The 27,628-nt window shown below is 44.8% G+C and overlaps 1 protein-coding gene across 1 annotated transcript in view; it reads right to left on the reverse strand.

Moving 5' to 3' along the window:
- The window catches only part of GRIN2B (glutamate ionotropic receptor NMDA type subunit 2B), a gene marked incomplete at both ends in the record, with an annotated part of 310,803 nt that extends 284,535 nt beyond the window's left edge, over nt 1-26,268 (reverse strand). The window contains one exon of the mRNA XM_080705698.1: nt 25,858-26,268. Within this exon, the coding sequence (XP_080561824.1) occupies nt 25,858-26,268 (411 nt within the window). The remainder of the gene's footprint in view (nt 1-25,857) is intronic.
- Between the last annotated feature and the right edge of the window lie 1,360 nt (nt 26,269-27,628).

Raw genomic sequence — 27,628 nt, forward strand, 5'->3', positions numbered from 1 at the left:
TCTGTTTGTAACACTTCCTGATCACACTCCGGAGTTAAGGGAGCTCCAGCACTGGCGCGCACGCCTGTGCAAAAGGTGAATGAAGCTGGACAGGAAATAGCAACGAATCAGCAGGCTGGTTCTTTACCACTTAAGATTAGTTGCATGGTATATCAGGCACAGACATCCACAGAACAAGGAAGAAAGGTTGGAGGAGGGCTGAGACTCAACCAAGTAAGGTGATGGACCCCAGAAATAGCTCTACCATGAGAGAGGAAATATGTGGGCACGAATCTTCCCCAGCCGGGCGTGGTGGCGCACGCTTGTAATCCCTGAGCTTGGGAGGTGGAGACAGGAGAATCACGCAGGTTTGAAGCCAGCCGTGCTGGCTTAAGAGACCCTGTTTCCAAATAAAGATATTTTTTTAAAAAAATGGGTCTGGGAGTGTAGCCCAGAGGTAGAAGGGTTTCCAGGAACCCCAGTATCACCAAAAAAAAAAAAAAAAAAGAATCTTTCCCAGATGAAGGAAACCTAAAAGAGGTTCAATCAAAGGAAATATAATAATACAGCCATCATGGGGGAAATCCCTGAGGCTTATTTTTAACTTCAATTCATTCTAACCAGAGTAATAATAACACCTAATACTGAAATGGTGCATATAGCTTAATAGAGCCATTACATGCATGTCATTTTGTCATTTGTTGTCATGTTGTAGACACAGAAACTTTGGCACAGAGAGGCCCAGTGATTTGCCCAAAGGCATGCGGTCAGCAGGAGACAGAGACCCCAAAGGGTCAGACAAAGGTCTCATGACTACGGGCCTCAGATTTATGCATGCCAATATTGTCCACGGTCCTCAGAGAAATAAAGACAGACACAAGAAAAACCCAAGGAACCAAAAATCATGTGTATATTAAAAGCTACCTGTAAACATCAATTAGATATTGATAATTCACTTTTAGTGACTAAGAGCCAAACCAAAGCTTTGCCTTTTCTGAACAGACCAGTGCATTCAAATTAACACAAAACATCTCCGTAATCTGCATTTGCATAGTAACCAATATGATCTAGAAGCCACGGAATATGTTTATACTTGATGTTTCACAGTGAAAATATAATGTTCCTCCCCACCTTGCTGGAGGAAATTAATTTATCACCCAATGAGAGAGCAAACCACTTGTATCTCAAATGGCGCAGCAAGAGGGCTTTATGCATGCCACCCCCGTGCACAGCACACCGCTCAGCTTCGCGCTGGGCCCCTCGGGTTTGCCCCACACATCACTGGGGCCAGGTTCAGCTTTGCTCCCTCTGGAACCCGCTCATTCTGAAGGAAGCCTAGCATTCCAGAAACAGCCAGCTGGAACGGAAGTCAAGGTCATCTTGATGGGAAGGAAAAACAGCAAAATAAGATAGGGATAAAAATTCCAAGGCTGAGAAAAGTGCCTTGGATACTTGAGGAAGTGATAAAGTATGCCGATTGGTGCAAGGGGAGCCTTATTATTTGGAGTCCGAGAGAGACCCCGTTAAGTCCTGCCTGCACCTCTTACCTGATATGCAAATTTGACAACCATTTGATAACTCTGGATCTCAGTTTTCTCCTGTATAAAATGAGGACAATACCTCATAGGACTATGGGAAAATCAAAACACTTTTGTTGATGTATTGCTAATTAGTAAAATACAATTAAATAATATAGTCAGTGTAATAAAGTATAAAACACACAGCAAAGGTCCTGTTCAGTTTCAAGTGAGAGCACTCTCCAGCTTTCTATTTCAGAAAAAATAAAGAAAAACACTGGATGCTTCTTTAGTGATTTATTTAAAAATAATACTATATAGCTTATTTTATTTTTTATCTATTTATTTACGGTACTGGGGATGGAACCAGGGGCATTTCTACTTCCGAGCTACAACCCCAACCCTATTTTGTATTCTTTATTTTGAAACAGGGTCTCACTGGGCCTCACTAAGTAGTAGCTGAGGCTGTCCGTGAATCATGATCCTCCTGTCTCAGCCTCCCAAATGCTGGGATTACAAATGTGTGCCACAAAGCCTGGCTGATTTTTATTTTTTGATTTGTGATGGCTTCTGGGTTTTTTTTTCCCATCCTCTTTGAATCTTGATTTTTTTTTTTTTTTTTTTTTTTTTTTTTTTGGTCCTACCAGTTTTTACACATTTCTAAGAACCACTTCAGTTTGATTCTCCAGGGGCCAGAAGCAAGAAGTTAAAAAAAAAAAAAGCATTCCCCACTATGGGTATGAATAATGTCCTATATTCATGGGTCTATTAAGTAATCCTAGTTTCCCCCGTTTTATAAATAGACGCTGGAGCAGCGTGAGATCACTGGACACCAACGAGTTGTTACAATATTAACTCAAAGCAAGGAAACAGCATTTTTCTTAGCTTAAACGGTCTACTTGTGGGTAAACGCAAAGTTCCTCTTGGGTATTTTAAGCCTGAAGATAACTCGATGCGCCCCTGGGGTGCCATCATCATCTTAGGAATGAGGAAACCAAAACCCAGTAAATGAAATGATCTATCCAAGATCACTCAGCTCAGCCGTGCCCGAGCCAGGGGTCTAACCCAGCACTTCCAAGTCTGGCATTGTCCTCTCTCCCGTGAGCCGCTATTGAAATAACCTTCCAACCAGAAAGTTGTTGTCTGCGTTTTCTTTTCTCAGATTATTGATGGCTATGTCACACAGGACAGAAATAAAAGGCTTGCTAAAGCCAAGACAGAGTGCATCGATCACTCCCCCAAGCCCCGGAGCATCATTGGGCTGTCACGGGAGCAGATTATGATGTACCGCAGGACCTCGTGCCATGGCTTCCTCTCTGCAATTTCTATGAGAAAATCAGAGGAGCAGAGCCCCCCATCTGGTCAGGCTCCAGCCCAACAGTTCAGGGGACGTGTCTGGATCCATAGCTCTTAGAGGCATTTTCCTTGGAGATACTTCCTCTAGCAATAGGGTCTATACCAGAAGCTTCCTAAACACTGGCCCATGGATCAAAGACAATACATGATGACGTTATCCTTGTCTCACAAAGAAAGGAGAACAAGAATAAGGAGCCAGACACTGATACAGATGACTGTTCAGCTTACAGGACTCTCCTTCACTCTGAGACCATGTACTTTCTAGTTTTGACTTGTTTGGGGTGTCCATATCCTTCTGTTTTTCTTTTCTTTTTTAATAGTAATATGGTAGGGGATTTTTAGAAAAAAATATCTAATTGGGAAAAATCAAGATTAACGATGTGCCACGATGCCACCACAGCCAGAATTCTTATAAAATAATTAGTCTGCGAATCAAGAAACTAGGAAATCTCTCTGGTAAGCAATGGGCGACAGAGGTTTCAATGCCTAGAAGCAAGAAAGTCCCCGCTGAGAGAAAGAGCATTCCCAGCAGCAGAAGAGAGAGTGCAAAGCCGTGATCCAACATGACACTCCCTACTCAGGGGTCTTCTGAACTCAGTCACATGGGCTCTCCGTTGCCTGAGATCTTTTTAATTTCGTTGCTTCCATTTTTTACACTCAGCTACCATTCGTAGGTAACCAGGTACTCATCATCAACCTCGTCAGCAGTTTTAATATGCATGATTTTTTTCTTAGCCTTGTGAGCCAAGCCTTTAAAGTAGCTCAGGTTAGCGTGCCTGGCTTTTGCTAGCTTCCCACCACAAACTTTTTGTGAGAGCCTCCCAGACCTTGGGTTCTTGAATTCAGTCTTCTTCGTCTGATTTCCCGGCCATGGCCACCTTTATTGAAGCATTCCGTACGTTGCTGAGGGTTGAAATCTTGTTTGTGCCCACCCTTTTCCAGCTCTACCAGCATGTCTCCAGAATGAGCAGCATGTCCAACGCATAATGGACAATTCTCGGTTATATTTACTGAACAAATGAATTAATCCTACAGCCCTTTCCAAGCACTTAGTCAAAATTTGATGGACAAATCAAAATAATGACTTTTTTTGTGAAAGTCGACCTGAAAAGAAGACTAACTTCTACAGCTTATTATGGAAATAGGGTAAACATGATGGATTTTTCACCAACAAATATAATTAAAAGAATTATACTGAGATAACGCAAGTGTTCTATCCATGTTAATCTTCCCTTCTGAACTCTTCTGATTAGTTGCTCATTGGAATTTGGGGATAATTAGTCTTTCCTTTTTTAGGATATTTGCTTTATTATTTTCAAAATGCTACTTTAAAAAAAAAACAGAATATCAACACTAGTCCCAGAAGAAAAAAATGGAAAATGCTATTTTGCCAATTTTATATTATCCAGAATTCACACACACAATACACACAAACTACTGTGTGTGTGAATACTGGAGAACACACACACACACACACACACACACACACACACACACACACACTTTAAAAATTTTGGTTGACATCCAATTATGTGTCTTATCTCCCAGCCTACTATGCTTATATCAAACCCTTTCAGGGACTTTTCACATTTGATACAATTCTTTTATTTTTCCAGTTTTTTTTAATCAAAAGTTTCTTCAAAGTAAAGATTATATTTTGTTTCTTAAAATATCTGCACCTTCGGGCATTCACAGGATATTAAATCCATGTGACAGAAATTTTAAGAGCACTAGAAAAACTAGTAGGGAGTGAGCACTATTTAATTCTAAGAACACCTGGTAGTTGATAAATAGTCAGCAAATATCGATTAGTGCTAGAAACACCAATGTCCCAAGAGCCAAACAAAATTGTTATGTCTTTCTCAAAAAAGGCATTTTTAAAATAATAGGAACAAGTTGCAAATCTATCAAGATCTCATTATTTGCAAAGTTTAACAAGGCTCAGTTTTTTATAATTTGTTTGCAACAATTCACCGAATTTCTCTAACATGTGTTGTGTTATACTGGCGAGCCTGTCTCCTTTTGTTTGTGCCTACATCTACACTGTCTGGTGTAAGGTGATGTTTAATGCCCATTTTAAAGCCAATGTCATCAAAGCATATTTTAGCCTGTGTTCAACAACTCTGGAGTAGGCCAAAAACCTAGTACATTTTCTCCTCATTATCACCTCAGTGAGAGTCCCTGGCAGGGATCTGGCTAGGAGGCTCCTATCTGACAAAGCTTAATAAAGTGTTAATGAAGGAAAAATGTCCCAGCCCATTCTGGGCTTTGTTCAGAACAGGTTTAAGTGCACTCTGAGGAAAAAAAAAAAAAAGAAAGAAAAAAAGAAAAGAAAAACAACTTTCCTAGTGGCTCTGTTCTCTGTTTACCCCCAGGAGAAGATAGATACGGTAAAAGGTTATAGACTTGGGATTGCCATCCTTTGCTTAAGGAGTATCGCCACTTGTTCACTAAACTCAGTCTTAATCTTTATTGTCCTTAGTTTTATATTATTCTGTATGGGCTTTTATCCATGAATTGCCATCCTAAATATTTGCCCAACGTTTCCAATATGTCTTTGCTCGTTCTTACGCACATAGGCCTCAATATACCCAGAACTTCTTACCTCCCCCAGGAGTAACCTTTTCACCCTCTTCAGTGCCATCTAAGCTCTTCACTGACCTTAAATCCCATCAGCCAGAATTTACAAAGAATACCTGTGGCAAACCCTTTGTATTAGTGAGACTCCCCCTGGACTCACACCGAGGCACTGTTCAATTCAGTGAGACCTGCATGGTTCTCTTCTCTTGTAGGTATTAAATAAAGGGCCAGAAGACCTAGCCTCCAGACCTACTCCTGCCTCCCAAAACTTCTCCATCTTTGATATACCTTTCAACTCAACATCTCGAGAGGAGGGGGATGTTCCTAACAGTCATCTTTACTTTTTAGAGAAAGAATCTGAGATACAGTTTTCCATTTTGCACCATTGTGGTGTCAAGTTAAAAGAAAGTACATGAATTCACTTTGAAACTGCAAATCACAATAAAATATAAGATTTGGAAATTATAACATATAGGCAATTACCTATATATCTTATAAAGATAATTATTTATAACTGTCTACATAGATATTTTATCTTTATGTATTATACAATATACATAGGCATACAAACATATGTACATATACTATAAATATACATATATATACATATCTAGAGTCTCCCCTCTTCAACCACCTGTGAAGTTTCTTCCTGATCTTTCTTTTGATCTCCTCTCCTTTCCTTTTGGAAGTCTTCCTACTCCAGCAGCCCGACTGCTCAGCTGCTCCCACACGCCCCTGCACACCCGAGCCCTTCTTTCTGAGAATCTGTTTCGGGGAGTGTTTCTAGATGGGAAGAGAAAGGGCTAACCTCACGGTACCACTGAAGGAGAAAAAGCAAGTTGTCTATGGCCTATGAGTAGGAACACGGTAAGTTTCAGAAGTTTTCTTTACTTGCTGAAGAGTCTCAACCAGATTGAATCTATTTAACTCAAACTTGCTTTCCGTCTGCCTCCTTAGGATTATCATAAATCCACACCATCCCCAACGTACAGGTTTTCTACTATATATACAGAGCCAAAACTTCATTACATGGTGAACTTATAAACATAGGATACATTTGTTAATTTATTATCACAGACCACAGTGGAATGTCATATTGTCTCCCCACCCCAATTCTCCATTTCAACTTGACCTTGCCTTTGACCTCTAGCCAAGAGAGAAGAGGCGGCTATTCCTGGCTGCATGTTATCTGCTAGACTGTGAATGACAAGACACGACTGGAATTCTGTTAGGTTAAGGCCCCACCAGAGACTGACCTGGTAATCCAGGAAAGTAGGCCGCTCCTGAAGAGAGCTGAGGTGTGACTTCAGGCAAGTCACTTTATCTTTCTTGTCTTCAGTGTCCTTTGCCATGAAATAAGGTCACTGGACGAGCCTCTCGATCCCTCAGGCGTGTGGCCTTCCACGCAGGTCAGTGAGAGGACTTTTAATCCAGTCCTCTGCACGGGGGTGAACAGCGGGGATGATAACAGGGTGCTCCTGCTCAGGAGCCCCCTCTCTTTTCCCCATTGACTGCAAAAGAGCTGCCACCTTCGCTTTGCAACCCTTTGCATAGCAGGTCTCAAAATATGGCAGCAAGGACGAAGTTTAAAAACCCAATCCCAGGCACCTGCCTACTTTCCCACGGTGCCTTGTCTACCTCCTTTACCTTTATCCGCCAGCCCTGACACCTGCACATTTTTGGCGACTTCCCCCTATTCATTTGTTACCTCTCCTTCAATCAATATCCACTTCTCTTAGACTCTCAGAAACTTCCTGAATGGATCATGAAGCCCAAGCCGTTCTGATCAAGAAAAGGAGGCCAAGGGAGATTACGGGACCTGCCCAGAGTCAAACAGCGATGGCTGCCTTGAAAGCAGGGGCGCGCCCAGGCCTCCTGGCTTCATGCGCTGTGGAGGAGCAGGGAGGGGAAAGGAGATCCCGAAAAGTCAGCTAGAGTATCCCATCTACTATATTGCTGATATGACCCACATTATTATTTTTTTTTTTTTTTTTGGTGGTGGTGGTACTGGGGTTCCTGGAAGCCCTTCTACCTCCGGGCTACACTCCCAGACCTATTTTATATTTTTTTAAATTTGGAAACAGGGTCTCTTTAGCCAGCAAAGCTGGCTCCGAACCAGTGCGATCCTCCTGTCTCCGCCTTCCAAGCGTAGGGATTACAAGCATGAGCCACCACGCCCAAAAGACCCACATTATTTAAAAAAAATAATTAGCCCTATTCCCTCTACCTTCAATTTAAATATTGGTGATATATACCTTCTATTTCATATAATCCTGATTGTATAAAACCAAGTACTGGATTTTTTTTTCCAGTGCTTTGGCAAATGAGAGTAAAGCTTCTGAGGACTCTTGTTTTTTTTTATTTTGGGGGGTCCAGGGATGGAACCCAGGGATATTCAACCTATGAGATACACCCCTTGCCCTTTTTAAAAAATTCTTTATTTTGAAACAGGGCCTCACTAAGTAGCTGAGGCTGGCCACAAACCGCGATCTTCCAGTCTCAGCCTCCTGAATGCTAGGATTACAAGTGTGTTCCACCACTCCCGGCAGAATTACTGTAATTTTTTTTTTCAGTACTGTGGATGGAACTCAGGAGCATTCAACCTCCAAGCTACATCTCTAATCCTATTTTTCATTCTTTTTTTTTTTTTTGCAGTACTTAATTGAACCCAGGGGCATATTACTTCTGAACTACATCCCCAACCTGATTTTATTTTTTATTTTGAAACAGGGTCTCACTAAGCTGCAGAGGGCCTCACTAAGTAGCCGAGGCTGGCCACGAACCCGGATCCTCCTGTCTCAGTCTCCCAAGTACTAGAATTACAAGCATGTGCCACCACACCCGGCTCATTTCTGAGGACCTCAAAGCCACTGAAATCTGCCCTTCCCGTCCTACCAGGAGGCCTGCCGGCCCACCCTAGCTTCACCATCTAGGCAAAAAGTAATTAAATCATTTCTTTAATTATTCCCTCACGTTTATGAGTAATTAAGAACTGTACATTCTCCCGGAAGGCACTGACAGCCCAGAAAAGTAAATGACGGGGAAATGGATCAGGAAGCAGATTAGCAAAGGAGGTGGGAACTCAATGAGGAGACGGTGAGGGACTCGCTGAGAATGAGGAAGAGGCCAAGAAGATGGGAAGAGGGGCAGGAAACTGGGGGAGACGACGGTGGATCCCCAGAAACACGGGCAAAAGTCAAAGGGTGTGGAAGATGGAAACAGGACCACAATACAGACCCGGGGACAGGAGAGGAAGGGGAAGGAGCCGAGCATGGGTTGCGTTGTTTCTTCTTACCTTGCTGAGCCACAGAGGACACTGAGGCACAGGCGGCCGAGTAAGCAAAGGTCACAAAACTATAAGAGAGGAAAAACCTGAGCCTAGGTCTGTCTGTCTGTCTGTCTCTTTGGGTCTGAATCCATTTATTCTATTGAGTTCTAACTCATCTTTTTAATTTTTTTTTTTTGGTACTTTTTTTGGGATTGAACCCAAGGGCATTCTACCTGTGAACTGTACTCTTATTCCTTTTTATAATTTGTGCTTAAAACAGGCTCACTAAGCTGCTGAAGGTCTTGCTGAGTTGATGAAGTTGGCCTCAAGCCCGAGATCCTCCAGTTTCAGCCTCCCCCAAAACACTGAGATTACTAGAGTGCACCACCATGCCTAGCTCGCTTTTTAGACCTTGGAAATTAGAAGACTTTTTTCTGCAATGATCTTAAAATAAAGTTTAATTAAATATGTATGTATATAGTAGTATTGGCATTCCTTATCAATCAGTTAGCTCGGACCCAGCCACAGCGCCTTACCCAGCCCCCCACTGGGACCAGGGTGTGAACAGGAATAGTGGCTGCCGCCAGGATGGAGCTGAGATAACAGGTCCTGCAGAGAGAGGACACGGGCGCTTGCGTGGCCTCATTAAGTGCAAGTTCTAACCAACCAAACCAACTTGCCATAGGCTCTAAAAGAAATGAGTAATGGCTCCACAAGCCAAGAGCAGAACACCTGGGAGTCCTAACTGCGCAGGGCCAAAGGAAAGCCACCCGGGACTCAGCCTGACAGCTTAAACATGAAGATGGCCGTGGGCACCACACAGCATACACGATGTGCGGCAGAGCGGGTCACAGAAGGCGGGAAGAGGACAAAATGAAAGAAGGACGGAGACAGAGAAAGAGACATGACCCAGAAACAAGGTGAGAGCAAGCAGGCCAGGGAGGAGTCAGAACCCAGAGGACCGGGAGAAGGACCCACCCACAGACTGGGGAAGAGTTTATCTATGGGGACAGGAAAAGGCAGCAGAGGGGTACTTAGTATGAAAAGCAGGGTTTGAGCCCCCTTTGTAGGAAGGGTCAGAGACCCTCAATTACTGTGTCTTGCCCGTTTCTTCTGGATTCTCTGCCACTTTTTTTTTTTTTTTTGCAGTACTGGGGATGGAACCCAAGAGCATTCTACCTCAGAGCTACACCCTCATCTCTATTTTTTATTCTTTATTTTGAAACAGGGTCTCACTGAGTTGCAAAGGGCCTCACTAAGTATCTGAGGCTGTCTGTGAACCACGACCTCCTGTCTCGGCCTCCTGAATGCTGGGATGACAAGGGTGCGCCACCTTGCCTGGGTCTGCCGCTCTTCAGAAGGCACCCCGGGAGTCCTGCCACCTAAACTGGTCCAGAGCAGGCTCCAGACTGTCCCCTGCTCGGCTGAGGACAACTGGCAGCCTCCTCAAGCGGCTGGCGGCCCCTTAGTGTTTCACAGCAAAATCTAACAGCACAGCAAATACAGCCCCCGAGCTAGGATTGTGAGGCGCCCTGTGAAGGGGATGATTTGTGATGGTCAGAAATGTACCTTCTGTTTTAAAAATAGGTTCCCTGTAGGGCCCTGCCAGGTATCTGAAATCCCACTATTACAAATGTCACCCACTGAGGTATAGTAGAAACGCCCACATGCTTGGGCTTCCATGGAGGACAAACCTGGGGCTGGATCGTGCAGTGCTTCTTGAGAAAACCCCAGCAGCGGGCAGGGAAGGGGCAGGGGCAGGTGTCTTGCAGATGCCAGGAGGCTGAACAAGGGCCCTGGACAACTAAGAGAGGGGTACATAGGAAAGGAAAGTTAAGACATAAAAACTAGATTAAAACCATGGCGCACGCTTGTAATCCCAGCATTCGGGAGGCTGAGACAGGAGATCATGGTTCACAGACAGCCTCAAATACTTAGTGAGGCCCTTTGCAACTCAGCGAGACCCTGTTTCAAAATAAATAATGAAAAAATAGGGCTGGGGTGTAGCTTGGAGTGCAGCCCGAGGTAAAAGGGTTTCCAGAACCCCAGTACCACCACCACCAAAAAAAAAAAAAGAAGCCCCCGCTGTCATTGCGAAGGAAGTCTCTCAGGCCAAAGAGAAGACCAGAGGAGAACCCACCAAAGGAAGAGAAAGTACCTCCGCCAGAGCACTCAGAGAGCTAACTGTCTGCCAGCCCTTCTATAGTTCACAGACTAGTTTTCATCTCTGGAAGAAGAGCTGAAATGCCCAGCAACTTCTTACAGGGTCACAAATTGGTCCTTCTCACGAACCAGAGAAACTTTCCTCCTGGGCACAGAAACCACGGGGGACCCCAGAGGCCACCTGACTTTTCTTGGATAAAATCTAGCCACCGATTGAGTCTCAGAAAACAATAGTAATCAGAGACCAGGGAAGTCACAGGAAAAAAAAAAAAAAAAAAAAGGAGTCCTTTCTTAGCCTCTTCCAACACAGGCTGGATGTCTCGGAGGAAAATTATATGGTAGTGGGGACGAGAACCAGGACTCTGGCCACTGCCCTCTCTGCCTGCCGCGGGCCCTGCAGCTCCGCCCATGCCCCTTCCGTGGCCCCCTACGATGACATCAGGGGCTGGGGCTGTCACTGCTGCCGGACATCTTCATCTATGGTCTGAACCTTCCGTTCCCAGCTCCTCTCCTGCCTGGCTTCTTCCTGCCTGGATTCTTCTATCCCTGGGTTCCGACTCCAGGACTCAGACCTTCTTTCCTGCTTTCAGCACCAAGTCTGGCTTCCAGAGCCATCTTCCAGAGCAGGAGACCCTCTGTGATCTCCATTCAGAAGATGGGGGCGGGGAGGGCTCTGGCAGAGACTCCGGGCAGCCAGCCAGCCGGGGCCAAAGGGAAGAAAATTAGTCACAGTATCACAGATGTTAAAGATGAAAAGAACTTGCAAAAACACATCTCACTCATCCATCCCACCTTGCAATGTAGGCCCTTTTCCAAGAGCATATGGCATGTTCCCATCAGATTTCAAAGGAGCCATCATTACCAATAAATGAGTGGACCTTGTGTGGTCCCAACCAGGGGAGGAAGAGACAGAGGGCTCTCTTCTTTGGAAAGGGCCCTCACAGTATGCAGGAAGTCTACCTTCTGAATGATTTGCCAGAGCACACCTAGATAGCGGCCTCAGCACCTGGACACAAGTATCTTTCATGTATCCGAATACCAACCTTGCATATAAACAGGCCTCTGTCCACGAGGGTAACAAACAAAGAAAAGAAGTTCTGAAAGCCCAGCAAAAAGATAACGGTAAATCAGGAGGGAACCAAGGAGGAGCCGGTGGAATCTGCGTTTGGGTACCACCTGTAGAAACTGGCAAGGATTTTGGTCCAAGGTAACAGCAGTTACAGCTGATTTTTTAAGGCTACTCAAGAAGTAGGAAATACAATGCTCAGAGCCAAGGCCTACAGCTACCTAGGACACTGCAGCAAAGAGACCATTCCCTTTGAGGCCTGCATCTCAACTGCAAGATGGAATCTTAGGTCCAGGCCTGTGTGCCCTGAACTTTATCTCTTGGCACACACCAAGATTAAAAAAGAAATTCCCAACCCCAGGAATGCCAATGACGAGTTTGCTCAGGGAGTCAAGTCCTGGGGTTTTACTTGGAAGTATTCCAGGCTGAGGGTCTCGGGTTCACTCTTGAGAGTCCAGAGCCTAGAGGGAGTTGTGGCTCCAGGGTAGCCGCAGGGTAGCTGGGGCCCATCAGAGTGGAAATTGATCCAGCAGCGTTACCTACCACCCATCCTTCCTTCTCTAAATTGTATCCCTTCCCACTTCTGTCCCTCTTCCCACACTCTGTTCTCTTATTCTGAATATTTAGGTCCCATTCAAGTCCAGCTGGGAAAGGTTGGAACCAACTTGGCCCAAGCTCCGGCTCACCCGGATTGGGCAGCTGGAATATCCTCCTCCAGCCTAGATTGCCCAAAAGACTGAGTAAATGAAATCATTCGAGAGACAGTGAAGTGTGCTGGTGAAATCTAGGGCCCCTGATGTCGCTGAGCTAAAGTTCCAGTTTTCACACAGCCACCACTTGTGTACGGGCACGAATAATACTACTTTATAAACCCTAGGTCTCCTTTGAGGGTTAAATTGACTAAATGCAGGGGAAGCCCCATTTCATACCGAGCAGAGCACTGGAACACCTAGGAGGAACTTGAGTTCTTAAAGGGAGCTCAGCTCCAATGAACCAGGCCCCGTCTGAAACTCCAGATCCAACCCACCCCAAGCTCCTGCTAAACAGACCACATCTGGATTTAAAACCAATCCAAGGACCATGTTAACTGCAGAGCAAGACCCTTCACAGCCTGCGCCCCAAATGACAGCCAGAGACAAGAGTCGACCCTGACAGCGATGGCTGATGCTCACCATCTCGAAGCCTGTGGCTTCTCGTTCTCATGGTCCCCACTCCCTTCTGCTTCCTCTTCCTCTCTTCCCTATCCTTTAGCTTCTTTCCCTCTTCCCCAGTCCTTCTTCCCAATTCTTGCTCTTTAATAAGCTGTGACACAAACACTAAAGAAGGCTCAACAAATAGATCCCAACCAAACTCCATCACAAAACTTTGTCATCGAAACTACATGACATGCTCCTTTCACACGGTTCCCATACTTGGCTGTACCTCATGATCCCCTGGAGGGATAGTTATGAAAACAAAAACTAGTAGGGGTTTGCCCCAAACCTCCTACATCAAAATTCTTGGGGATACAGAGTCAGGAAATCTGTATTAAAATAAAAATGATAAAATGAAAAAGTCCCTGTTGATTCAGTGAGTTTAAGAACCACTACCATATCCTCAGCTCAACTACATAAACTCTGTCGAGCTCTCTCTCTTCTTCTTGCTTTATTTTTAATTCCTTTATTGCCACCACTCCCCTAGAGGACAAAGCCATGGATTTTCGTGGGTTTTTTTTTCTTTGATAATTTATAACATTTCTTTGGGCGTAAGCGATGAGAACATGGGGATAGTAAGAGAATAAGAGGCAAAGGCTTAGAGGGAGCTGTAAGGACTACGCAGACTGTGGAGCTATGGGCACCAAAGGAGCGCAGATGGAAGGCAGCAGAAATGAGAGCAGGCAAGGAGAGAGTAGGAGGAGTGGTGGGTGGAGACAGCACACAGCCAAGCCTGGCTCCCCGTGAAGTCTGTTGTCCTGGCAACGTGATACTGAAAGGTTAAAGGCTGCTGCTCCCCACAACTCTGGATAACACGTTTCCAGGACAACAGAATGACTCTGAGACCCACAGTGGTGGGCCATGAGGACTTGGGGGTGTGCCAGGGAGCCTCAGCTCAAGGCGGGCTGCCCTGGGTGACTGGGCCCTGGCACTGCCTCCCGCTCTTGGTGCCCACAACCCTCATGATAAATCCACCCTGGATGCTCTGCTCACTCGGCCACTCTTCTGAGTGCTGCTGCCCTGCTTAGGAAGCGGGGAAGTGTTGTCGGCTGCAGTGCTGTAGACATAACCTGGGGACAGGCCAAAGGGCACTGGTGCAGAAGAACTCCAAGAAGGGCAGGTAGGTAGGTAGAGAAATGCCAACAGCAATCAATGCTTCTGACTTTCTACCTTATTTTTTTTTACTACTATGTTTGCAAGTTTGCAAATCAATTTTATAAAAAACAACAAAACAAAACCCAAACTGTGTAACCCATACACACAGCCATAGGAAAAAAATGTTCCACTCAAGAGGAATCTGTATTTCAATAGTGGTAGAAATGATCATATCAGGCACTTACTCAAAACCATGTGTATACCTGGCAGAGGCCTGTGGTATTTCATTTATCTTAATGATTTGATACTCACCCTTGAGGTGGATGGATATCAAATGCCATCGCAGAGATAAGGAAAAGCTAAGCACTAGAAACTCACAAAGAGCTGCCCGCCTCTGAAAGATGGAGCCAAGACTCGAAGTCCCAGCATCCAGGCCACACCTCACAGCTGCTCTGGGCTGACTCCATCAGACAGAATCCAAGTTGGCCTGTCATTCCCTTCTTAAACCTAGAAGAGGTTGAACATCGTCAGCCCCACACTAAGACTCTCAGGCCTCCACGATCTGCTCCAGGTGTACCTCCTCTCTCTCAGCCATCAAAACTCAACTGCTCATTAAAAATTATAATAGCAAAAACAATCGAACATCGTCCCACTTGGAGGCCTCTACACCTGCTATTCTCTCTGTCAGAATGCTGCACCGACATCTCCTGGCACTCTGATCTTTCTCAGCATATGGATTTCAAGAGTTGCCTTCCCTCAGGCCTCTCCTGGAAGCCCTCACTGAAATGGTCCACTCTACCAGTCCCCATCATGTTCATTAAAGCACTTGCACTATCTAAGGAAAACTGTTAAACTGGTACGTGTGTTATTGTTACTCAGTGCTTCTTAAGGATATGTCTCTCGTTGCCTCTCTCCAGGACCTTGGACAGCTCTCAATACTCAGGAGACGCTAGAAGATATTTCCTAAAGGAATGAACAGTGAGGAAGGGTGTTGCTTGCTAAAGGAAGTCACAAAACCTCATGCTTGCTACTTACTACTTTTAGACGCTTAAGAGCATTGGTTAAATGAAGTTGGGTAGTACCTGCTTGATTAACACATCCCACAAATTGTATGTTTATCTTTCAAAACTTTTAAAATGTTTTCCTCTTTTGAAAGAGCACTAATAAAGTCAAGATTATTACTGCCCCTTATGTTTTGCATGATAAAATATTTGCTCTGTACCCTGTACTGCACTCCCAGCTAGAGGCAGCCTTTTTGCCATGTCTGCTAGTAAAACAGTGGATGTGAGTGCTTTAACTCTAGATGTAAGTGCCAAGCTGACTGCTGGGATCTGGCCAGATGTGGGGAAGGGGAGGGTGACGAAGACAGCAGCCTCGAGAGAGATAGAGGCCATGCTGCCAGAAACTAGAGAGATTAATCCTATTATCCATTTCCATTTGGGTTTAAAACACTTTTCTCTTAATTGCAGCTGACATCTGCTGCCCTGAAATAATTAATTCAGCTATGCATTTACTAAATAGGTATTAAGGGCTTAGTATACGCCAACCTGTAAGTCAGATTTCTGGGAATGCGAAGAATGAAAAAGACATAGCCCTGCCCTTGTGAAGCTTGTGGTCTAGCAGAACAGAGACTCAATAAAAAACTACTACAATTATAGTTATTATAAGGACTATCAAAAGGACAAAATGGGAGGGAATGAAGGGAAAAGAAGAAGGAGTCTGGATTCAAAGGTAGAGAAGAGACATCTGGAGACACAAGAGCCTTGGGTCAGGAGGGCAGCCCTAGGTGAGATGTCTCATTTGGGTCCTGAGAAGTGTAAAAGCATCAGCAATCTCATTTGAAAACATGTACCAAGCCAGGCGTGGTGGTGCATGCTTGTAATCCCAGCATTCAGGAGGCTGAGATGGGAGGATCGTGGTTTGCAGAAAGCCTCAGCTACTTAGTGAGGCCCTTTGCAACTCAGTGAGCATCTGTTTCAAAATAAAAAATACAAATAGGGCTGGGGGTGTCACTCAGAGGTAGATGCCCCTGGGTTCCATCCCCAGGACCGCAAAACAAACAAAAAAACAACACATACCCATACAAGCACAGGTGCATGTGCAGAAAACAAAATGGCAAAAGCTAGAGGAGAGGCATACAGAAAGGGAAGTCCTGGGCAGGAAGACAAACTCATCTCCCATGGCTCCACCAAGGGTCTTGGGAGCAGAGCGCTAGGAGGTGACTGACCCTTCACCTTGCTAGCACTGACCTTGGCCTGGTGGCCCAGAAAGTAAGAGCACTGCCTTTGGATACGGCACCCAAAGTGCAAGTGTCAGTTACCACAGAGCCAGGTGAGGTCAGATGGAATGGATGCTGGCTGATGTCTCTGGTCACCTCATTCATTTATTGAATAGAGACTGACTAAGTACCTCTCACAGACCCACACTTACTAATTCCCACTATTTGTCAGATGCCCTTCATGCACTTTTAACAACCTTACTTTGTAACCTTAAAGAGTAGAGTCTGAAGCCAGGTATGGTGGCGTACGCTTGTAATCCCGCACTTGGGAGGCGGAGACAGGAGGATCATGCAGGTTCGAAGCCAGCCTTGCTGGCTTAAGAGACCCTGTTTCCAAATAAAAAAGTATAAAATAGGTCTAGGAGTGTAGCCCAGAGGTAGAAGTGTTTCCAGGAACCCCAGTACCACCAAAAAAAAAAAAAAAAAAAAAAAGTAGAGTCTGTTTGTACCAGTATTGTATAGATAAAGCAAAACAGGGCTCAGAGAAGTAGAGTTACTTGCCCAGGGTCACACACCAGATGGGGAATCGAGCCAGGAAATAACTGAGGTAGTGAGATTTAGTGTCACCCTCTGAAATGGGCTGTGCATAGTATTTCTGAGGATGACTGTAATCAGTTCCCAGACACTGGTGGTATAAAACAACAAAAATGTCTTCTCTCCTGGTCCTGGAGTCCAGAAGCCACAAATGAGGCGTTGGTAAAGATATGCTTTTTTGAAGGCTCTAGGGGAGCTCCTTCCTTGCCCCCCCCCCCACTCTGGCGGCTTTCTTACCTCTATCTCAACAATTACAGCCTCTTCCTGTCTTAACACAACTTCCTCCTCCATGCCTATCTCTCCTCCTCTTCTCTCTCTTATAAGGACATTTGTCATTGAATTTAGGGTCCACCCAAATAATTAAAAAATGATCTCAACATGAGATCCTTAATTACGTCAATCTGTAAAGACCTTTTTTTTTTCCTAGATAAGGTCACATTATTTGCCATTTTCAGGGATTAGGACATCAATGTACCTTTTTGAGGGTCATGATTCAACCTGCGGTCCAGTGTATGTATAAAAGTGCAAAGTTTAATGCATGTTGGTTTTTAAAATAAAGTTAGCTATTGCTATTGCTATGCATCGGATACTCTAGTATGTTCTAGGAATGTAAAAATAGGTAGGGTATGGTCCAGCTCCACAATGATAGCAAGGATGTACGTAAATAAGACAAGGTACAATAAAGTACAAATAAGATGGACACACACACACACACACACACACACACACACACGAAATGGCAAACTCCACAAAGGCAGGAGTCAGAGAAGGATTTAAGGAAGAGGAGCCATGGCTTCTCATGACAAGTGAACAGGTGCACAAGGAAGAGGATGCTCTACCACGTGAAGATGGCACACAAGGGCCGAGAGATATGAACCAGCCAGGACCATCCAGGGAGCCGTAAATCTCAGAGGGCGGCTTGGTGTTGCTATTCAAAGGCAGGGCGGTTAGGAGAAGACCTGGAGGGGTGGCCTGGGACCTGGTAGAAGAGGGCGTTGCATGGTAAGTGGTGGGAAGCCAGACAGGACTGTTAGTAAAAGGAGACAGCTGGGCTGGAGGGTATGAAGAATGACAGGTGGGCTTCCATGTGGCAGTGTGGACAGAGCGGTGGGAGCCAGCCCTTGGGTCATCATGGAAGATGTGGCGTGGAAACGCCAACTGGAGAGACCCTGACAAGAACTGGCAAGGCTTGGTTACTACCTGGTTGTTCCCAGACTGGTAACTCCTCCCTCTGAGAACTCTCCTGGTCTCGATTTTGCCCGGCTTCCCTTGCTCTTGTGTCCTTACTCTCTGGTAATTCTGTGTTAGCTCCTTTCACCGCCACTTTGTCTGGCCATCGTCGCATGTGGTGGACCCCAGCATCCTGCCCTGGACCCTCATCCCACTGTTCAGTCTGAATCACCTCACCTGTGCTCAGGGTTTTAACTTCTTCATCTTCACCAATAGTAGATAATAACAATCTATACTAACATGATAATCCATGTATCTAGCCCAGATCACTCCCTTTATCGCTAAGCCCAAACCCACTGGCCCCACTGGAAATCTCCACTTCTATGAACTACTCGTGTCCCAAGTTCTACTCATTCCCATTGCGGCTGCCACCAAATCTGTGACAAATCTGATTACACTTCTCATCGTAATTTTTGCGGCTCGCACTAAAAAGGTCAGCAGTGTTCAGTGCTGTAGAAGGTCAAGAACAAGTTGAAATCCCATTTGATTTGGCATTTGGGATCAAGTGGGAGATGAAGAAGTAAAAATTGTAATTTCAGACCACCTTTTGAGAATATGAACTATAAAAAGGGGAGAGGGGAGAGAACAAGGACCAAGGGAAGCTTTCGAGGGTGCTTGTTTATTAATCCAAGAGGGCTTTGAGTATGTTTATGGGCTATTGGGATATTTTTCAACAGAGGTACAACTGGTATTTTGGGGTAAGCATTTTTGACTATAGAAGGGTAGAAGGGTTAATATGCATTGCAGGACACTTAGCATGCTTGGCTTCTGGGTTTCCAGTGCCTATGATTCACAACACACACATGCACACACCAGTCATGACATTAAAAAAAAATTCCTCTAATTTCCAAACATCTCCTAAGAATCCCTAAAAGAGAAGATATCAGGAAGGAAAAATAAGTTGATAAATAAGGAAACATAGTAACTGATGACCCAAGGTCTTGGCTCTGTAGGACACAGGAGGAGACTGGAACAAAGACACAAAAGCAGGGTTTGGTGTGAAGCAGGAGAAAGGAGAGATGTTGGGTCTTTTGAATTACAAGGGCATCACTGAATACCCAGGATGTCACTTCCTTTGAGAGTCACTGCTAAAGCCATTCCTACCTGCTCCCTTGCCATTCCAACACAGGACCTCCAGAGGGTTGACCTGTGACACTGTTTGGGCTCATGATATCAGGATGTAGGGAAGACCTTTCCTGATCCAATTCCCATTCAACACTTTTTCCTTCTTTGCATAAGAGTCTGATGCCTAGAGCTAGAGCAGCCATATCCCATCCCCGACAGAAACACCAATAGAAGCCATCCCTGACATCAGTAAAACGCACCCCTGACATCACCAAAACACACACTCTGTTTTGAGACACCAACAAGCACCTTCTTGTGCAAGTCATGATGAGTGGATGGTCACCTGAAGGTCTTGGGAAACATAGGTAACCTCTTTGACTTGGAGTCTCCTTATCTGCAAACTGCAGACACAAAACACACATGCGCAGGCGTTCCTTTTCAAATGTGATTGCTGACAGCTTTTTCATGCCATTATGAATTTCACAAGCTCAGTGAAAACATAAACGAGATAACATATATCAGGTGACTCTAGCTCAGAGCTTGACGAAACTCAGTGGGTATCAGTGTTGGTCTTTCCCATCATAACTACATAACGACTGAAGATAATTAGGTTTTCTTTGTTCATATAAAATAAACTTCCAAGAATAAACATTCATTGTTCTCAGAAAAGTAGACTAAAAGTAGCCTTTAATACTACTTTACTGCTTGCTAGACCCTAAAACTCTAGAACTGGAACAAAAATTAGAATGAAATGTAGGTCTACCATCTAAGAATAGGGCAAATGAATCACAGAAGCCTCAGAAGTAAAAATAAAAATATATTTTTGGTGTACAAGTCATAATTCAAAAAGTTTTCATCACTAGCAGTATAATCTATGAAAACCAACTGGTGGTATTTAGTAAATAATTGTTCTCCTCTGTCCTTAATTTTACTACTTCCTAAACAATATCTTTAATATTTAACCCAACCAATAATCCATTTTTCTTCTATCTCAGCACTTTTGAATCTATAACTGACCATGAATTCAAACACTATTTTATTCTTTTATGCTTTTTAACATTCTTCATTTGTCATCATTGCTATGTCTTATGTGTATCAGTCTGTAGAAATCACCCTATGTTCCCTTTGAAAAATCTTGGTGATTTCTGATCATGTCACGATCGGCAACTGCAGTATCACAGAGACAGAACCCACTGAACGGCTGCTCCTCTTCCAGGTCTAAGGTGAAGGATTGTAAGAACCCAAACTCTTCTCTGTCCGCTAATGGAAAAAAATCAGGATCAAGTCTTCCTGAAAGGATTTAGGTCAAGAAGATATACAGGACAGTATCTATACTGAAGGCCTGATGTTTACCACATACCGGGTTCGTTGCTCCCGAGGCCTACCACCCCCTATGAACTAGACGCTATGCTGTCCCCATTTGAAGATTCTGAGGCTTGGTGAGTTTAAAGTGTCCAACTAAGGTCACGAGGTGAAGAAAGAAGAGCCCAATTCATTGGCTGCAAAGACTTCATTCTCTCCTTGTTGTGCCTCTGACTTTTTAAGAGACATGTGGCTTTCTGCACAGAAAAAGAATACCCTTCAAAAAAATCACTCCCCCCCCCCAAGCAATTTAGAAAGGGGAGAGCCATAGCAACAGACTCCACAGCAGGAAAGAATATTTGTGCATATGTTTTAATGAGGAATAAGATTCGGATGTCTGTGTTGGCCACAGGTCTCTGTCTGATCAACACAGCTATTTCCAGACCCTAACCATGACTCAGGGCACACCCTTTCCTCTCCCATTCTTGTGGCACTGGAGACTGGATCCTGTGTTCTCTTGCCTGATGTCACTGTGACGTCAACCCTGTTTCCCTCCTGCCTTCCACCCAAGCCATTTTAGTTAGTCCTCCACCTGTGTCAGACAAGTCGTCAGGGACTCTGTCCTTATCCATCACTGCTCCCATTTCCTTTACCTAAAGCTTTTGTTGACACAGTGTTATTCCAATATTGTGCACAGATTTTACTTTCAAAATATTGTAAATTTGAAGCTGGGCATGGTGGTGCATGCCTGTAATCCCAATGCTTGGGAGGCTGAGACAGAAGGATTGAAAGTTTGAGGCCCAGACTCAGCAACTTAGCAAGGCCCTTGGGAACTTAGTAAGCACTTGTTTCAAAATAAAAGATGAAATGGGGCAGGCAGTGTACCTCAGAGGTAGAATGCCTCTAAGTTCAATCCCCAGTACTGTCACATGCACACACAGTTGTAAATTTGGTATGACAAAAACAAAATTTATATCTCATAAACCATACACTAAGTATTATGTAGCATGAATGACCCAATTGCCCAAATTCCCAAAGCTCATAATATAGATTAAAACTTGAGACTTAGGCCCGGCGTGGCGGCACACGTTTGTAATCCCTGTGCTTGGGAAGCGGAGACAGGAGGATCACGGAGGTTTGAAGCCAGCCTTACTGGCTTAAGAGACCTTGTTTCCAAATAAAAATATAAAAATATGTCTTGGAGTGTAGCTCAGAGGTAGAAGGGTTTCCAGGAAACCCAGTACCACAAAAAAAAAAAAAAAAAAAAAAAAAATTCCTTGAGACTTAAATTCTTTTTTTTTTTTTTTTTTTTTTTTTTTGGTGTATGGTACTGGAGATTGAACCCAGGGGTGTTCTAAAAGCTACACCCCCAGTCCTATTTTATGTTTTTATTTTGAAACAGGGTCTCACTAAGTTGTGGGCCTCAAATAAGTTGCCAAGGTTGACTGTGAACCTGCCATCCTCCTGTCTCAGCCTCCCGAGTACCAGGATTACATGTGTATCCCACCATGCCTGGCTGAACTTACATTCTTAATTCAGTGTCTTATAAGTCAGAATTATATAAAGAAAGTGTGAGCTTCAAGACAGGCATTTCAAGGATTGAATCCTGGCACCATTGCTCATTGTGAGCTGTGACAGCTGGATTAGTGACTTAACCTCTCTGAGTCCAAGAAAGATTCCAGCCAATCAGTAGAGCAGCCTCCTGGAGAGAAATGGAAATATGTCTGGTTTTAGCTTATTATCCAGACTCAGATGGGCATCCCAGATCCAGGATCTCAGGGAGAATAAAAGCAATTATAACAAGGCAAAATAAAATAGGTTCTTTATACTCTAGCGGGGAGCTGTCGAGGCGTGCCTCATACATTTTTAAACATTCTCTGTTACTCTCCTAAACAGTTTCTTGTTATAAGCTCCTACAAGCTCTTGCCTGGTTAGAGGTTTTCTTTAACTGAATATGTCCTTTTTTGGCCATGGCAAGCTTCCCTACTCTAATGAACCTCAGTTTTCCTTCTTGTACAAAACCCAACCTGACCCTTTAGAGCCCTTTTGAGTTCTTTGCTTGGTTGTCCTCAATTCAGAACTGTCCCTACACCTGTTCATAATGCTATTCAATTCCCAGGATTTTCCTGTATCGTGAAACGGTCTCACTTTCTTCAAATGGCCCCACACGGTCTTCTGCTTAAGCTGATGAGTGCTAGGCTGAACACTTAGTGGGGAACTTACTGTGTATTAGCTCATTTAATCTTAAACAACCTAACAATGCATATGTTTTTATCCCATTACACAACCAAGGAAACCAAGCAGGTAGTTGGCAACCACATGTAGGAAGTCAGATGGAAGGAACCATCTAAGTTCCCAGCCCTTGACGGCTCCTCATGAATTAAAGCTTTCACTGAACAATTATCACATGCAGAATTGAGCACTCGCTAGGTGACCAGATGCCGAAGAGCTGAACCGTGTCTCTGTTTTATCAAAGTCTTTCTGACACCTAAATCCAAAGCTCCTGGAATACAGAGACTTTATCCCTGCGGTGCAATCTTTCACCAGAGCACTTCAAAGTGGGTTTTATTCCAAACAAAACAACCACAACAACAATAACAACACCGTTAAAACAGAGTGGCAGTTTCGTGTCTCCTAGAAGGGTGAGGGAAGTAAAATGAAAGGCTGACTTGGCACCTCTCAGAGGGCTACCCTAAGTCTCAAAGACAGCCCAGCCAGATGTCATGGAGTTCCCACATTGGGTCCACTTTCAAATGTTTCGTCCCATGGCCCCATTGTCGCTACCAAGGGGAAGAGGAGGAAGGGAGAAGAGGCCAGAGCAGGACCTCACCTCAGTGTCCTGGAAGGCCCCCTTTCCAGAGTGTCTAGTTCCCCAGCAGGCAGTAGCGGATGTGCCTTCTATGCAACCGAGCTACACCTAAGCACTGCACAGCTTCACATCCTGTTACTCCTCCCACATAGTTAGGTTCAGGTATTGCCTGACCATGAATCAGGCAATGGATTGCTTCTAGTTAGATACCATCCCCCATGACACCACAGAACAGAACAGAAAGGAGAGGGCAAGCAGGTTCATGAGACCTTCACCAGCCTCATTATTTTCTTGAAGGGCGACTGGGCACACGGCCCCAGTAGTCATAAACTAATGTTTCAATGTGGCTGCAGCTTTCTGAACATCATTTTGGATATGTTCTTTAACCGCCCTGGGCCTTGATCTCCCCATGTGAAAGAGAGAGACTCAACAACGTCCCTTAGGTCACTGGGTAGTTTAGAGTATTAAATAAGATAATGCTCGAAAGTGCTAAGGGCCTAGCTTAGGCTACACACTCTCAAAACACCCAAAATATACCAGAGAACAAAGATCCCAATACTCCACATGGGCTGTAACTAAGCTAACGGTTTTATATTCTCTAGAATGTCATTGTTATCAGAGAGACACAACCAACCAGTTTTCCCACTGGGGTAAAATAACATAGGTTGCACAATAGTCCAAAAGAAGGGGGGGAGTCATTTTTAGCTCTTTCTTGGGCTCTCAAAAGAAGCAGGCACTAACTTGTGATTTACAACTTTGATTCTTGTCTGTTTGAGCCCTCGCAATACCACTACTAAAATAAAATATAACTTGCTAAGAACGATGTGTTTACCCAAAGCACAAGCTCTGTGTGTTTTGCCACATTTTTCCACTTAAAATGTGTCCCTCTTCCCTAGCACGGGCCAACACTTGTTTTCTAACATCGGTGTCTGTGCCCAGGGGATCGGAGGAGTATCTTTCTCGTGTGATAAGGGAGTTTCTCCACTTAACACTTCCAACTTGGACTCCCTTGAACTGAATAAAGGAAACTGAACCAGGCTCATCAACTCTGCCTGCCTCCGACAGGTGGCGACAGTGGTCACACAAGGTTACTTCAGTCTCCACCTCAGCCGGCGCTGAGATGGTTTTCAACTGGTCAAGCGGCATGCTCGGGTGTCTATGCCAAGTTTTCAAACATCGTTAACCCCGCACCGTGCATCTTAGGCACAAAACTAAAGGGACCTTTGAGAGCGAAAATAAGAAGTTGAAGATGACAATGCTAAGGTAGAGGCAACTTTAAAAACCCAAAGTGATAAAAAAAGATAAATGTCGCACTTGTGAAATGAATCATTCTAAGATATGAGTGACTTCAAAGGGCAATGCATAGGCGAGGGGTGCTGTACCCAAGCAATAAACGCTAACCAAGAAAGCAAGAAAATATACCTGAGTAAAAAATGGAAACACAAAACATGAAAACAAAACACTTTTTCTGTAGTTAGAGACTAAGTAACCAATGTCGGATGATAATTAGTCTGCATCAGATAATCTAATAGATTTCCAAAGTCCACAATTCTGCTGGACCAATCTGAGGGGGGCTTAGTTAGGGGGTGATCTGCTGAGTAAAAGTGCCCAAGAGGGGAGGGAGCTGAGTAAATATTTTTTTTCCAAAAAGGGGCAGTAAGCCAATAATAAACTTGGGAATCTATTCAACATTACTGCAGGAGAGAGTAGGATTTCTTTAAGGCTTTGAAGTGATACTTCTCAGGCTTAGCTGCACATAGAGTCACCTGGGGAGCTTTGCAGACCCAAGGCCCAGGTCCATGAGCAGGACCTCTGGAGACAGGACGCCTGCATCAGCTGTGGTGAAAGTTCTTTGGGTGAATCCAGTATGCAGCGAAGGCTGAGAACCCCTGCCTTCAAATCCAAGCAATGGGAACAGCGCAGCCGCTGCTGGCGACAAAGGTGAACGCCTTTTGGGAGTGCAGACCCATGTGAGTGGTGAGCGTGGGTACCTTCCCCTCCCTGTGGGATCTGCATCTTCCCGGAGAGAAATTACCTGCTTGAAGCCAGTCTGGGGGAGACCGTATATTACAAAGGAAGATTAGAGTGTGGCTTATTTGAAAGTTTTGAAGGAGTTATTTATACACCTTTTTAAAGCAAATGTATCAGAGCTATAAACTTCGGCATCTCATAGTCATTTCGGTGAGTCTACGTACAAATGGAAATGCCAACATGTTTTAAATTATAGAGGGTTCTATATACCAGCATCTTTTTCTTACTTTCATCTCCAAACAATTTGACTAGGTCCTTATCTATCTATCCACTCCCTCAATGCATTCTGGTTAATTTCCATCTTTAATAACCCAGTTTTGCTTTATATCAAATGCATTGCTTGATCCTCAGAACGCCCTCCCCCCAGGCTCTTCGATGCAGCCCCTTTTACCTTATCTGCCATTATCATAGAAGAGCCCCCGTGGATGCCCAGGATGGGGGTGAGGGTCTGAGCGGAAATGAAGTCTAGGATCTGAGCGATGGCTTCCTGGTCCGTGTCGTCAGCAAACACCACCCCCTGGATCTTCCGGTCAGACATGAGATCGCAGATGCGGGTGATGATGCTCTTGGGGTCGGTTTCGTTCATGGCCACCAGCTCCACACGCGGCACCACGGAGAGATGGTGGAAGTCATCTTTCTCGTGGGCATCCTTGATGGCCACCTCGTCGGAAGTGCCCACGAGGATGACAGCGATGCCGATGCTGGGGGGGCTCTTCTGGGAACGGGCTCTGCTGCCGGACACCACCAGGACGGCCAGGACCAACCAGAACTTGGGAGAACAGCACTCCGCTCTGAGCTTCATCTTCAACTCGTCCACTCCCTGCAGACAGAAAGGGAGAGAATGTTAAAATATGACCCGCACAACATCACCTGTCTTTGAAGAGGCTGGATGCTGCAAGTCAAGGACCTTATCTCCTTCGACTGATCATCAAACCCAACTTCTATCAACTAGCCCTGTCTCTTATCTCGGGTGTTTGCTCAGCGGAATGCAAGAAAGAGAAACTTTCAAAAGCCTCAGGAATCTTTCAGCAAGACAATGAAAGATGCTATTGTGATCGCCATCAGCAGCAGTCGAGGGCCACAGCGAGGTGAGGGCCAGGCGGCGGTGGTGATCCTGCCAGGAGCACAGGCATGAACCTGCAGGACGGGTCTGGCTGTGGCCGGCGACCCTGGCACTCTGGTGACAACCCATCCTCCACCTGCTCTTGGCAGAGGCCAGGCCAAGTGAGCAGCAGAAAGGACTCAGAAGAAGCTGGCAACCAACGTGGCTTGGATGAGCTGGGCTGCGGGGGCCACATGCCCAGCTACCCCGCGTTCATTGCATCTCGTACCTCTCAGAGGATGACAGCCAGGAAGTGCTTCACCGCCCCATCTATTGCCTGGCTTTAAGTACTAAGCCACAGACCCACCAATGCCCGGGCAGCGCTTTCAGTTGGCCCTTATTACTAATCCTTATAATAACCCAGTGGGGGCAGGGGAACGGGGAAGCTTATTGGCCCCATTTTATGGAGGATGATGCGGAGGCTGCAGGATCTAACTGACCTGTCTGAGACTGTGAACCCAGTAAGAGGAATGAACCTGAACCTGGATCTTCCAGCTTTTGGTTTCCAATGTGTATTCCACTGCATAACACCACACCGCCATTCAGGTCATCAATTATTATATAAGGACCAAAATGGTACTTAGATCCCAGTAAAAGCTAAAGTAATGTTAAAGCCACCTTTGAAAAACATTTCCTTTTTTTTTCCCCTAGTGGCATTCATTCTAGAGCAGCGACTTCCCTGAAATAATGAGCTACATATTTCCATACAACTCACCACCATTTTTCTATGAAGAATTCTTGCCCTTTTACTTACACACACATCCCTAAATTTCACACTCGGTGCCAACTCAGGACACAGAGCTCTGCAGAACGTTGCTTCATTTTAAATAATCATTTTATTGTCCCTTTGTGTACACTCTGTACATGTTAGGCATACACACACACACACACACACACACACACACACACACACACACGCAGGCTTTGGTCCTCATGGGAAACCAATGAATTAGACATTTTATTCCCATTTCTTAAGTGGAGAAACTGAAACTCAAAACAGTTACATAATTGCCAAGGTCAATGGTTTGCAGTACCAGAATGCCTTTTTGTAAACAGCACT

The sequence above is a fragment of the Muscardinus avellanarius genome (genome assembly GCF_963383645.1).
Source record: "Muscardinus avellanarius genome assembly, chromosome: 11".
Taxonomy (NCBI): domain Eukaryota; kingdom Metazoa; phylum Chordata; class Mammalia; order Rodentia; family Gliridae; genus Muscardinus; species Muscardinus avellanarius.